General features: G+C 39.5%; 1 protein-coding gene across 8 annotated transcripts in view; it reads left to right on the forward strand.

Annotated features, from left to right (window-relative positions):
• The window catches only part of LOC148873248 (calcium-dependent protein kinase 24-like), a 119225-nt gene extending 109550 nt beyond the window's left edge, over positions 1–9675 (forward strand). For all 8 annotated transcript variants that reach the window (XM_088966732.1, XM_088966728.1, XM_088966724.1 and 5 more), the window contains 2 exons: positions 9087–9303; positions 9417–9675. Coding sequence is in view for 4 of the 8 variants with exons in the window: in XM_088966724.1 (XP_088822850.1) it covers positions 9087–9242 (156 nt within the window). In the remaining 4 variants the exon portion in view is untranslated. The remainder of the gene's footprint in view (positions 1–9086; positions 9304–9416) is intronic.
• Positions 9676–13354: the final 3679 nt, after the last annotated feature.

The raw sequence follows: 13354 nt of genomic DNA on the forward strand, positions 1-13354 counted from the left end.
ATTGAATTTCTATACATTTTGTCTAAAAAAAATTATTTATAGACCAAGAATGTAAAAGAACAGCAAAAACGCAGATTCCTTGTGCCATTAAAGATTTCGATCTCCACCGTACGAACAACCCATAAATCAAGAAAAATATGTAGAATGATTCTAAATATAATTCAGATTTATAAATATTTAATTTTAGATTAATCGCCCAAAATCTGGGAACCGATTTTCCAAAAAATCGCTAATCTGTGCAAATCGGGTAGAACGCCTTCTGCCCATTTGCGCAGTTCCAGATCTGGTTAATTTTGGTTCAAGATTTGATCTAGCTTTGATACCACTGAAGGGATGAGAGATCCATCATATGGATGGCCAAACCCTACAAGAAGGTTGGGCGAAATTTAAAAAATTTCTCTCTCCCACGTGGGAATCACATTCCCGATTTTAGAAAACTGCATTTTCAATGATCAATTTTGAACCTAAACCCGACCAGATCTGAAACCAAAAGGGAGTTGAGGGTTATACTTGATACGAAGTAACAATAACCTCCAATGAAGGTGTTCATGCCCAAGGAAAGATTCAAAGACTGCTTCCACCGAAGATGACACGGCGCATGATGAAGCAAAATCAGCAGGATGGTCTCTTCAGCAAGAATCTGATGGAGGGCTAGTGAGCACAACTTCTGATTACCTTTTCTGCCAAAAGGTAATATCAAAAACACTTCTTGATCACTCCCACAGGTGGAGATCGAACTGGTATGGCGGCAAGAGCAGGAAAGAGCAGAAGGCAGGAGCAGTCGAATTGCAGGTTCTTCTCTCTTTTTAATCTCTGAACTGAGAATTGCATATTGGATGTTCACCCTGCTCCTCTATTTATAGCTTTTGAAGGGAGCATCTCTGAATTGAGAATGTGAAGAGGGAGACAAGGAACAAAGAGGGGAGTAGAGAATGCAGTTGGAGGATTGTCTTTACAAGGAGGAAGTTAGCTAGAAACAAAAATCTCGATGCAAGTGGTTAAAGGAGGGAGATAGAAATACTGGCTTCTTTCATGTGGTGGAAAATGGTAGAAGAAAAAAGAGTTCTATCTCAAGACTGGATGTTGAGGGGTCAATTTTGACCTGCTAGGATGAGATAGCAAAGGCCTTTACGGATTACTTTAAATCCATCTTCAAAAGGCCTTTAAGTGGGAGGGTGTGGTTAGAAGGGTTGGAGTGGCTAGATGTTGGGGCAGAAAATAGACAAAGGTTGGAAATGAGGTTTGAAATGGAGGAAATAAAGGAAGTTGTGTTTTCTATGGATAGAACAAAAGCTCTAGGCCTGGATGGTTTCACAATGGCCTTTTACCAAGACTGTTGGGAAATCTTGGAAAGGGATCTCATGCTAGTGTTCGATGAATTTCATAGGAGGGGAATAATTGATCTTGGGTTGAATTCCACCTTTATTGCTCTGATCCCAAAGAATAAAGATGCATCTCATCCAAAAGATTTCAAACCAATAAGTTTGGTAAACAATCTATATAAGGTAATTGCAAAGGTATTGTCTTTGAGGTTAAAGCAAGCTCTACTTGATATTATTGCACCTAACTAGGGAGCCTTTGTGAAGGGTAGACAGATAGTTGACCAAATATTAATTGCCAATGAGAGTGGAAAATCTCAAAAAGATCAAAAAGAAGGGAGTGGTGTGCAAATTGGACCTAAAAAAAGCTTATGAATTGGTGGACTAGTCTTTTTTGAAGTAAGTGATGGGTAATTTTGGGTTTGGGGAAAAATGGTGTAAATGGATCATGGGTTGTGTTAGGAATTGTCATTACTCTGTGTTGGTAAATGGGATAATGGTAGATTTCATCCCAGCTATAAGGTGAATAAGGCAAGGTGATCCACTCTCTCCATTCTTGTTTACCTTGATTGCTGAGGTTCTAAGACTATTGATTCATAGAGTAGATTCAAAGGATTTAATAAGAGGGTGGAGGTTAGGAAGGGAGGAGATCCCACTTTTTTTGTTCTTTTATCAGGTGGCATTTGAAAAGGGGCAGAACTATGTGGAGATGTCTAAGGGCTGCGGTGTGCTAGTCAGTTTGAAAATTTGATAGAGCTGATTCACATCAGGGTAGTTCAGTGGCTGAAATCACCGGACCTATTCACAGATTTTACTGTGGATGATCTCCTAAGGAATTGGAGAGAGATTGCTAGCAGTGCCCAGGTCAAAACGGGTTTAAGTCAGTTGAAAAACAGCCCACTTGATGTATGGAACTGTTTGAGATTAGATGCAAACCAGAAAATGAACAAACAGGAGAAGAAGAGAAGAGAGAGCTGGCGGCAATGAGTGTTAGAGAGTAAGAAGTTCGAACATAACCTCTCTCTAACACTCTAAACATCTTATTAATAAGTTAATCTTTGACAAATTACAGAGAGGCCCTTGAGTGAGCAGGAAAATACAAAAAATAGAATATTACAGAGTATGGGCCCAGAATAAAGCCCATAACAGAGAGAAACATAACATAACATGAAATGACAGTCTATGGGCCATTCGGCCCATCTTCTCTACACTCCCCCTCAAGCTGAGCATAGATGTTAATCATGCCCAGCTTGCCAGTGTCATGTTGAAGCCTTGCCTTGGAAATGCCCTTGGTGAGAAAATCTGCCAGTTGTCCTTCAGAAGTAATGAATGGAAGACACACTTCACCGGAGGAGACTCTTTCACGAATAAAGTGTCTATCAACCTCAATATGTTTGGTTCTATCATGTTGTACCGGGTTGTGAGCAATGTTGATGGCAGCCTGATTATCACAGTACAACATCATGGGTTTGTCATGATCTACCCCAAGTTCTTCCATTAAGGACCTTAGCCACAATAATTCCGAGACTCCATGTGCCATGGCTCTATATTCTGCTTCTGCGGAGGATCGAGCCACAAGTGTTTGTTTCTTACTCCTCCAAGAGACAATATTACCAGCCACCAGACTGCAATACCCTGAAGTAGATCTTCTATCATCAATATTTTCAGCCCAATCAACATCAGTATAAGCTTCAAGTTTCAGATGACCATGTTTGGCAAATAGAATTCCTTTTCCTGGAGAGCCTTTCAGATAGCACAAAATCCGTTCTACTGCTGCCATATGGGTATCTCTAGGAGCATGCATGAACTGGCTAATGCAACTGACAGCATACGCGATATCTGGCCTAGTCATGCACAGGTACAAAAGCTTCCCAAGAAGTCTCTGAAAGACCCCTTTGTCTTCCAACAAAGTTCCATCCGAAGCTAAAAGTTTGTGACTCATATCAATAGGAGTTGCAGCTGGTCTTGCACCCAATTTTCCAGTTTCAGACAACAAATCAAGGACATGTTTCCTCTGGGAAATAAGAATCCCATCCCTGGATCTGGCAACTTCTATGCCAAGGAAATATCTCAACTCCCCCAGATCCTTAATCTCAAATTCTATACGGAGGAAAGACTTAAGGCCCAGAATGCCAGAGGCATCATCACCAGTCACTATAATGTCATCAACATACACAATGAGATACACTGCTAGAGACCCACTTTTCTTCACAAAAAGAGTATGATCTGACTGTGTCTGAACATAGCCGAATTTAACAAGTGCAGCTCTAAATCTCTCAAACCAGGCTCTAGGAGATTGTTTGAGGCCATAAAGAGATTTCTTCAGTTTACATACCTTTCCTTGCATATCTTTCCCATACATTCCTGGAGGAAGACACATGTAGACCTCCTCATGTAAGTCACCATTCAGAAATGCATTCTTTACATCTAACTGATAGAGAGGCCAATCAAAGTGAGCTGCCAGAGATAAAAGAACCCTCACAGATGTCATCTTAGCAATAGGGGCAAAAGTCTCCAGATAGTCAATCCCATATGTCTGTGTGTAGCCCTTTGCAACAAGTCTGGCCTTGTACCTCTCAATAGTCCCATCTGCCCTGTATTTAATGGTAAAAACCCACTTGCATCCAACTGGATCCCTCCCTTCAGGCAAATCCACCACCTCCCAAGTACCATTTTCATGTAGAGCATCCATTTCAGCCTGCATGGCATCTCTCCATTCTGGAATCCCAAGAGCTTCTGATACAGACCTAGGAATGGGGTTAGAAGCAACTGAAGAGAGGTAGGCACAATATGAAGGGGAAAGTAGGTCATAAGAAAGGTGTTTGGAAATGCAGTGTGCAGTACACTTCCGCTTTCCTTTCCTAATAGCAATGGGGACATCAAGATCTGGGAAGGGGGATTCCAAGGGAGCTGAAGCAATACCTGTTATCTCATCTGTGATTGCAAGGGTATGAGCCTCATCTGTTGTAAGGGAAACCATTTGCTCATTCCTGGATCTCTGCCTTTGATACACTTTGGGATTATGGGTAGGACGAGGAGGTAAAGAAATAGGAGCACTAGGACAAGAGGAATGAAGTGGCTGATCTTCCTTTGATTCATTTTGTGAGGATACAGATTTGTCAAGAGACTGAACTGGGACAGGAAGGGGAAGAGAAAAAACTTGTGACAGACTCTCCCCCTGTTGACAATGTCCTTCCTGAGAGGAACCATAAAAAGGAGAAAGTTCATCAAAGGTAACATCCATAAAGACATGTCTGGTGCCAGTCTTTGGATCAAAACAACAATAACCCTTTTGTATGGGGGAGTAACCGAGGAAGATGCATTTGTGGGCTTTTGGTTCAAACTTGTGTCTCTGCACACTTGGAATGTGAACATAACAGGTACAACCAAACACACGAAGAGGAATTGGGAAGAGATCCTTATCTAGATGAAGAAGACTGAAGGGGGATTTAAACCCTAAAACCCTAGATGGCATACGGTTTATGAGATAGGTAGCAGTAAGTACAACATCACCCCAAAATCTTGTGGGAACATGTGAGGCAAATAAAAGGCTCCTTGCAACTTCAACAATATGTCTATTTTTTCTCTCAGCAACTCCATTTTGTTCAAGGGTTCTAACACGGGAGCTTTGGTGAATAACCCCCATGTCAGAGAGATACAAGGATAAGCTCTTCTCAAAATACTCTTTTGCATTGTCAGATCTGAAAACCTTAATTCTGGTACCAAATTGAGTCAAAACAAGCTCATGAAATTGCCTCACAAGTCTCGGGACTTCGTCTCGGGATTTCATTAAGTATATCTAAGTGAATCTAGAAAAGTCATCAATGAACAGGATAAAGTATTTGTACCCCCCCATAGAGGATAAGTGGTAAGGCCCCCACACATCAGAGTGTACAATATGAAAAAGAAAAGAGGATCTTTTATTGCTCACAGGGTAATTTTTTCTACAATGCTTTGACAACTGACATGACTCACAATTGAGACTGGACACACTGACTCCCTTAAACAGTTTGGGAAGCAAATGACTTAAAGCAGAAAAAGGTAAATGACCCAATTGACAATGACTCAACATAATTTGACTGACTGACTCTGAAGAAGTAGAACCAAAAGCAGCATTCTTGGGATGATCAAAGCATTGGCCAGGGGTGTCGAGCAAGTATATTCCATTCGCTTCATGGCCACTCCCAATCACCTTCTGAGACTTCAGGTCCTGAAACACACAATGAGAAGGGAAAAAGGTTACACAACAATTCAATGACTTGGTCAAGCTACTTACAGATAACAAGTTGGTATTTAACTTAGGTACATGAAGAGTGGAAGATAAAAGTAAAGAGCCTGTAGGCTTGACAGTTCCCTTGCCAGAAATGGGGGCAAGAGAACCATCAGCTAAGGTGATTTTGTCACGACCAGGAAGCAAATCATATGACACAAACAAAGTGGAAAGGTTGGTCATGTGATCAGAAGCACCTGAGTCAATGATCCAAGGGGTCTTGGGATTACCTGAGGTAGATGCATGGTTAGCAGAAGCCCTTATACCTGAGTGAGCAAATGCAGAGGTGGCTGGACTTCCAGAAGGGTTGGATGATGAAGTTACACCTTCAAGCTGGCTGATCATCCTTCCAAACTTCTCATAATCAGCTTTCATGGCTGCCAATTGTGCATTTGCAGACTCAAACTCTTCATCTGTACTTGTGGCTGCATGTGCACTTCCTGTCTTTCTACTGTCATTCTTCTTCTGGAATCGGATAGGGACAAGACTGGGATGCAATTTCCAGCACTTGTCCTTAGTGTGTTTCGGCTTCTTGCAATATTCACACACCACCTCCTTCTTTCCTGTGCCACTGGGGGCTCCTGTAATCCCTTTGGGTTTGATTCCCATATTTGCAAAATGATCATTGATACTGACCCCTTGAACCTGCACTTGCCTCCTGCTTTCTTCACTGCTGACCAAAGCATATGCTTGAGACAATGAAACATCTTCCTTGGACAAGATGTTTTGCTTTGTAATGTCATATTCAGAATTCAGCCCTGTCAAGAACTCAAAGACCCTATTCCTTTCAACCAATTTCCTATATGTTTCAGCATCCTTAGGGGTATCCCATGTCACGGCCTCTATCAAATCAATCTCTTGCCATATAGATTTTAGGGCTGAGAAGTATGCTGCAAGTGACTTCTCCCCCTGTCTTAGATTCTTCACATCACTTCTCAGTTTGTAAGCTCTGGCAACATTCAACTTCTGGGAGTAAGTTTCTGCAACACTATCCCAGATTTCTTTAGCCGAGTTCATCCACAAGTAATGTTGGCTAATCTGTGGCTGCATTGAGTTCACAAGCCACCCAATCACTGTGTAATTCTCCTGCACCCATTTCTCATAAGAGGGATCCTCCTCTGGGGGAGCTTTCTTGCTCCTAGAGATAAACCCCCACTTTCCTCTACTGCAAATATGAATTTTTACGGATTGTGACCAGGCCAAATAATTGGTTCCATCCAATTTAACTGTAGTTACAGCCAACAAGGAATCAGTTGTAGTTCCCAAATTATGTCCATATTCAGTAGTGCTCTTGTTCTCAATTTCTGAGAAGTCCATTATGTAACAACTTCAATTAGGGTTTCGGGAGGCCTTTAAAAGTGATCTGATTTCAAAGAACTCAGATTGAGTTGAAACAATAGCAAACACAACAACACACAAACTCAGTTCAGAACTGACAGCCGTGAGAACCAAGTTCGGTGGCAGCACTTTCAAAAAGGAGAAACTCTGATTCAGCCTTCAAGGAACAATCAGTAGGCCTCCAAACAATATGTATTCTTGGTTCCCAACAATAATTTCCCAAGGAGAACAAAGAAAACAGTCCACAGTACCTAAGAGGACTTTTTACAAACACTATGTATGCAACAGTCAACACTTCACTGTTAACAAGTAGAAATCACTTCAATAACACTTTATCTAAGTCCAAGAAGCAGCTGAACTAAAGTAGAGGCTTGTACCACTCAATTTAGATCAGTTTTTTGGCAGTTTGGAAGCCCAATAACAATCGAACCACACTTCCAGAATAACCCAGAAATCAGTCCAGCAACAGTGCGCCGAATGGAGGTGTTTTGAATGCTTTAACAGTCCTCCCAAATAACAAAAAAATAACTCAGCAAAGAACTGAGAAAAGACTTACAGCAAGAGAGTCTCTGGTTTGAACTATAAACCAGGCCGAACACTTGTTCTCTAAGATAACTTCGAAAGTCCTTTTCTCTGATTTCAAATCAGACCAAACAACTTGCTCTCTGATTCTTCCTGGTCACCGAACCCTTCTCTAAGTGTATAGAAACTTGGGCACCCTCCAATGACCTCCAAGAACCAGGCGGATGACTGTAAACTTTCAGCCCTAGAACCTCCTCATGTAGTTGGCTGAACTAGAACCACATGAGGGACCCGCCAAGCAATAACCTGGCTCTGATACCAAGTTGAAAAACAGCCCACTTGATGTATGGAACTGTTTGAGATTAGATGCAAACCAGAAAATGAACAAACAGGAGAAGAAGAGAAGAGAGAGCTGGCGGCAATGAGTGTTAGAGAGTAAGAAGTTCGAACATAACCTCTCTCTAACACTCTAAACATCTTATTAATAAGTTAATCTTTGACAAATTACAGAGAGGCCCTTGAGTGAGTAGGAAAATACAAAAAACAGAATATTACAGAGTATGGGCCCAGAATAAGGCCCACAACAGAGAGAAACATAACATAACATGAAATGATAGTTTATGGGCCATTCGGCTCATCTTCTCTACAAAGTCTTTCTTGGACCCCTGCCCCACTAGATTTATAAAGTTGAACTTTGATGGTAGTAGTAGAGGGAATCTTGGGTAGTCAGGCATAGGGGGCATATTTAGGGATGAGAATGGGACTGTTTTAGCTCTATTCTCAGGCCCAATCAGGAGCGGTGACTCTCTCAGGGCTGAGATCTTTGCAGTCTTAGAAGGTGCCCAAAGAGCAAAGGATATGAACATTAGAAGGCTTGAAATTGAAAGAGATTCAGAGGTGGTGGTAGGGTGGCTGCAAGAAAACAAGGCTGGATTATGGAAATACAACAACGAAAGGAGAAAATTCAGATGGCTAGTTAAGGACATGGAAATAAAGTTCAGTTGGGTGAAGAGATCTGCTAATTCGTTTGTTGATGGGTTAGCTAAGCTTGGGGTGGACAAGGAATCTATATATTGGGCTCAGTTGTAATTCTGGTTTTCTCATTGTGGGGGTTCATGCCTCTGCTGGGGAGTTAAGAGACTTTATCTCCCCCTTTGTATAATTAACTATTCTGATTGATTATTGAAAGTTGATAAGATCCCTGCATGAAAACTCCCATCGCTATTCTCTACTTATTGGACCATTGTTCATCAAGTAATGGGATTGAGATGAGTGCCATGTTTGACCCATTGTTGATTCTTCGCAAAAATCTTTGGTGCCATTGCTTTGAACCCTAGATTACTCTATTAAGTTGTGGACAGATTGAATATTCCATCCCCTTTTCATTAGATACCGAATGTGATACACAAACACATGCAACTTGGACGAGTTTCCATGGTGGGCTTTTTTAAATTGACATTCTTGTGCTCAGACTCCATTACACATTTTGGTTACTTGGGATTCTATAAGCCATCCATACTGACTTTTTTCTGTTTTTCATTGAAGGAGCTTGTGCAATACCTTTCTTTTTCTTGTACTTAGCTATATTTTTATCATCTATCATCCACCCTGAGTAATCACTGTCATGATCCTCATAGGCGGACATTGATGGGAGTTGCACTCTGAACTGTGAGTTCGTCACAATCTCCATTCACCTGAAAAGAATTAGAAGTAAAGAACATCTGTACGCAGCTTTTAATTTGTTCAACAATAACGATAGTGGGTTTATTGAGAGAAGCATTACTAGAGGATGACCTTGGCCCTGACAATGAGCAGGTGATTCGAGACATACTCTCCGATGTTGATACAGACAAGGTGAATCTAGAAACATCTGTTAAACATCTTCTTCATAACAATCTCGTGCAAAGTTCTTTGTTGTCTGACAGGTTACATCCGTTTTGTTTTGTTTGATTTATTGATTTTTGTAGGATGGTCGAATCAGCTATGAAGAATTCGAGGCAATGATGAAAGCCGGTATGGATTGGAAAAAGTCATCTCACCAATATTCAAGAGCAATGTTAAATACACTTAGCCTCAAATTGTTCATAGATGAATTATTGCAATCGAGAAAATAAAGATGTCTTGGAAGTATTCCAAAATCCTCTTGTGGATGTTCTCTTCCATCACGTTCGGAAACCTTAATATTAGAACTGAACATATATCCATAAATAGGGGTGGATTCGAGCCAAATACTTGGCTATTTGAGCTCAGTTCGCTGAAATTGTGTTGGGCTCAAGCTCGAATTCGGATCGGCTTGAGTTCGATTGCAAGCCAAGTTTTTTTCTAAAAAATAAAAGTTATACATATAAAAATATTATTTTATTTTACATAGAAAATTTAAAAATTATAAAAATTAGTTGTTATTATACATATAAAAAATAACAAAATATATTCATATAAAAATGTTTTTATTTTACATACAAAAATAAGGATTATAAAAATTAATTACATTATACATAAAATAAAAATATTATATATAAAATGTTATTTTATTAATAAAAATTATTATTTATATATTTATATATTTATATGTATACGTATTTATGTATATAATAAAAAATTATTTATTTATTATACTAGGCTCGATTAAACTCATGAGCCTCACGAGCCAAGTTTCACTGGACTCAAGCTCAGCTCGATTAACAAAGAAGCCCATATCCATCAAACATCTGTAATTCCATTTCTTTAAGTAAATGAGTACCCCTTAATATCCATTCGTTGATCACGTTGATGGCCACGTTGTTGGAGACTAAAACACACTTAATATCCATTCCACTTAATATCCATCAAAATCCTTGATGGATGGATAAAAGAGTCAAGGTATGATTTTATGCCGGTTTGGGTCGGGACACCGGAGGGTCATAAGATTTTGAAATAAAGTAGCCATTGTTTTTTGCTCCAAGGGGCTACATAACAGGGGTAGTCCATCCCCAATCCCAAACCCCCCACCCAACCTAGGTGGGATTCGATCTCAAGGCTACAATAACGTAGCCATTAGTTCTGCTAGCTACTGTATGGTCTGCTTTTCTTTATCTTAATTAAGGTGAACTCTAGCGGAGAGTTCTTTATATATGCATATGAACGGAGGCATTGTTATACTGGACCGGATGGTTAGACCAAAAAAATCAAGAACCGATCAGTGTTTTACCCTAGAACTGTTATATATCCAAAACTATTGATTTGATCAACAAATTACTGATACGGGCAGTCGAACTATTTGAACGACTAAACAGTTTGGTTGATTTTTATTTTTTATTTATTTTTGTTAAAATGGGCCATGCATGGGAATCGAACCTCTGACAAACTCGCTGTCTGAGTCGGTTTTAAAAACCTTGATTCAATAATACCGTGAATTCTTAGATATGCAGCGAATGTCCTCAACTATTTATTTATTGCTGGCTCAATTCTCGTCTATCTAAAGATCAAATACACCAGCCCCTGTGATTAGACCATCTCCGCCACCAAATCTTTCTGTAAACGCTTGTTACATTGGAAAAAAAAAAACAATAAACAACAGACACTCAGACACCATCGTGACAAATGCTTGTGATCCACCAGTTTGCAGTTCTGGTGGAAATGTTATCTATGTATGCTGTGTCGCATCATCAATTTTGGCATTTAACTTTATGCAAACATGGAGTTATTGGTTTTGCAGTCCGTTAAAAGCCACGACTGTTAACAGAGAATACTAGAGAAAGGTTTTCCCTCATTCCCACAACTGCTGGCCTTGTTAGCTTATTTTTCGATGGATTTTCTAGCCCCACGCTTCAATGCTGGAATGCATGGATGAAGTCATGCATCTCGAGGGGGGAATATCTGTCCATTTTTAACCCCCTTATAAGTTTCAGTATTTATAACAATTCTCGAGGTTGAAGTCTTTTACCCAATTAAATAAAAATGCATTTAAAAAATACACAGCATCAGTTTTCAACCTGTCATTGACCCATACAATCGAATTGTTAAACCTGTCGTTTGGAGGGAAGGCAATTTACTTCAACTCCAAACCTGTCAATCCACCCAAAAGGCTGAACTACTGACCCACCACCCAGAAGAAAAAATGGGTCACCCTCTAGGTCAGTTTTTAAAACACTAACCAATACAACATTAGAGCTTGAACCTTACTACTGATGATCTAGTGGGTCACTTGGCAATCCTCTCAGAGGAGATGCAGGATCAAACCCACATATACGCACTCTCCATGTTAAGGTTGGTGGACCTTACGTGCACTGGGGTTAAGCATTGTCAGTTCGGTTTAATTCAAAGGTAGAACCTGGAACCCACCTTATAGGCTGATTCTAAGTTTTTGGAATTAGAACCTACCCTATCAAGATCAGTTCTAGGGTGGGTTCCTAGGGTTGGTTCTGGCATTGGTGGTTACAAGGCCTACCATGGAATTCTTAACAGTAAAAATAGGAACTGTGACATAATTACATAATCACAAATTGCATCATTGATAATGTTATCATTAATATTAGTGTAGTGGCATGTTCTATGAAACTTGTGCAAGTAAAAGGTAAAGATATAAATTGATATTATATATTCAAATTTAACTTTTATGATCTGTACCAAAATCAGGGCAAGTATCTATTTTATAATGGTATAGATATATTACTGATTAAAAATCACAATCATAAAATGTTTAAACTTGACTTTATAGTAATCATAATAATATATAGTTTGTAAATTTTAAATGACTCTACAATAGTATAGACATTATAATTTAAACTTTGTAAATTTTACCTTCTACATTACTTATATACATATTTAAATATTAAATTGAAGAAAATTATCAATTCACTTTAGTGGCTCAATGGTCAAGTGAAACCATGATCTTTGTAAATATAGGAGTGCACGGGTGCAAATGTTCACATCCTCAAAGTATTTTGGGATTTATTTTAAAGAAAATTACCGACCAAGGTCAATCAAGGCCGATTCTTCAGATTGTTTCAAGTAGGGTAGCCCCCAACCCTTGGAACCAACCAGGGTGGGGGTAGGGTTGATTCGAGGCCAATTTCATTTGATTCTGGGTAGAACCAACCCATTTGTTCACTCCTAAAATGCACTTTAATTGCCCCCACCCCATGAACCCCTTGTAATGTGCATAATGTAACATCCCAAAAAAAATACAAAATAAAAAAGAGGAAACCCTTGCTCAAAAGAGAATCTACATACATGTAAAGTAGACCTTATATGTTTTCTTCCTACCATCATATCATCTGCAATTTAGGTGCCTTTTTTTTCTAGAAGGCCTAAAGGCAGATTTCGTTCATCCAAGAACAAGTATAAAATGGCAGGAAATTGCTAAGCAAGAGAACCTAAATATAAATTCTTGAAAAGAAAAAAAAAAAAACATAATGGTGGAGAATAGTAAACTAGACTCCTGCAAGCAACATACACATGAGGCATGAGGTATGCCTAGTGGTGGTACTCAAACCACCAAGAGACGATGCATAAATCAGCACCACTCCAACCACAAGAATGTAGAGACCCAAAAAACTGTAGAAAGGTAGAACTCTAAAAGGCATTAACCAAACCAGCCACAACCCAAAATTGGCTGAAAAAGTTGGACCATGCCCACATAAATCAGCAAACAAAAGGGCAATACAACCACCCGCCGGTACAAAAGATGACCGGTGAATCCCAATCTTCAGCAATATGGAAACTATGACCGATAGAAATCACAAGCATCAGCAGCAAATAGAACAAACCATCCACCAAATATAGCACCAAATAGAGAAATAACCACCTACATTAAACAACAAAAAGAAAATAGATGGAAAACAAAAAGGAAAAAGATGGAAGAAGAGAAAGGAAAATGGGAAGGAAAGATGAGAAATTGAGTAGACGAGGAAGAAAACTATAAATG

Source organism: Nelumbo lutea, chromosome 1 (genome assembly GCF_056320005.1).
Source record: "Nelumbo lutea isolate HS-2025 chromosome 1, American lotus-T2T, whole genome shotgun sequence".
Lineage (NCBI taxonomy): Eukaryota > Viridiplantae > Streptophyta > Magnoliopsida > Proteales > Nelumbonaceae > Nelumbo > Nelumbo lutea.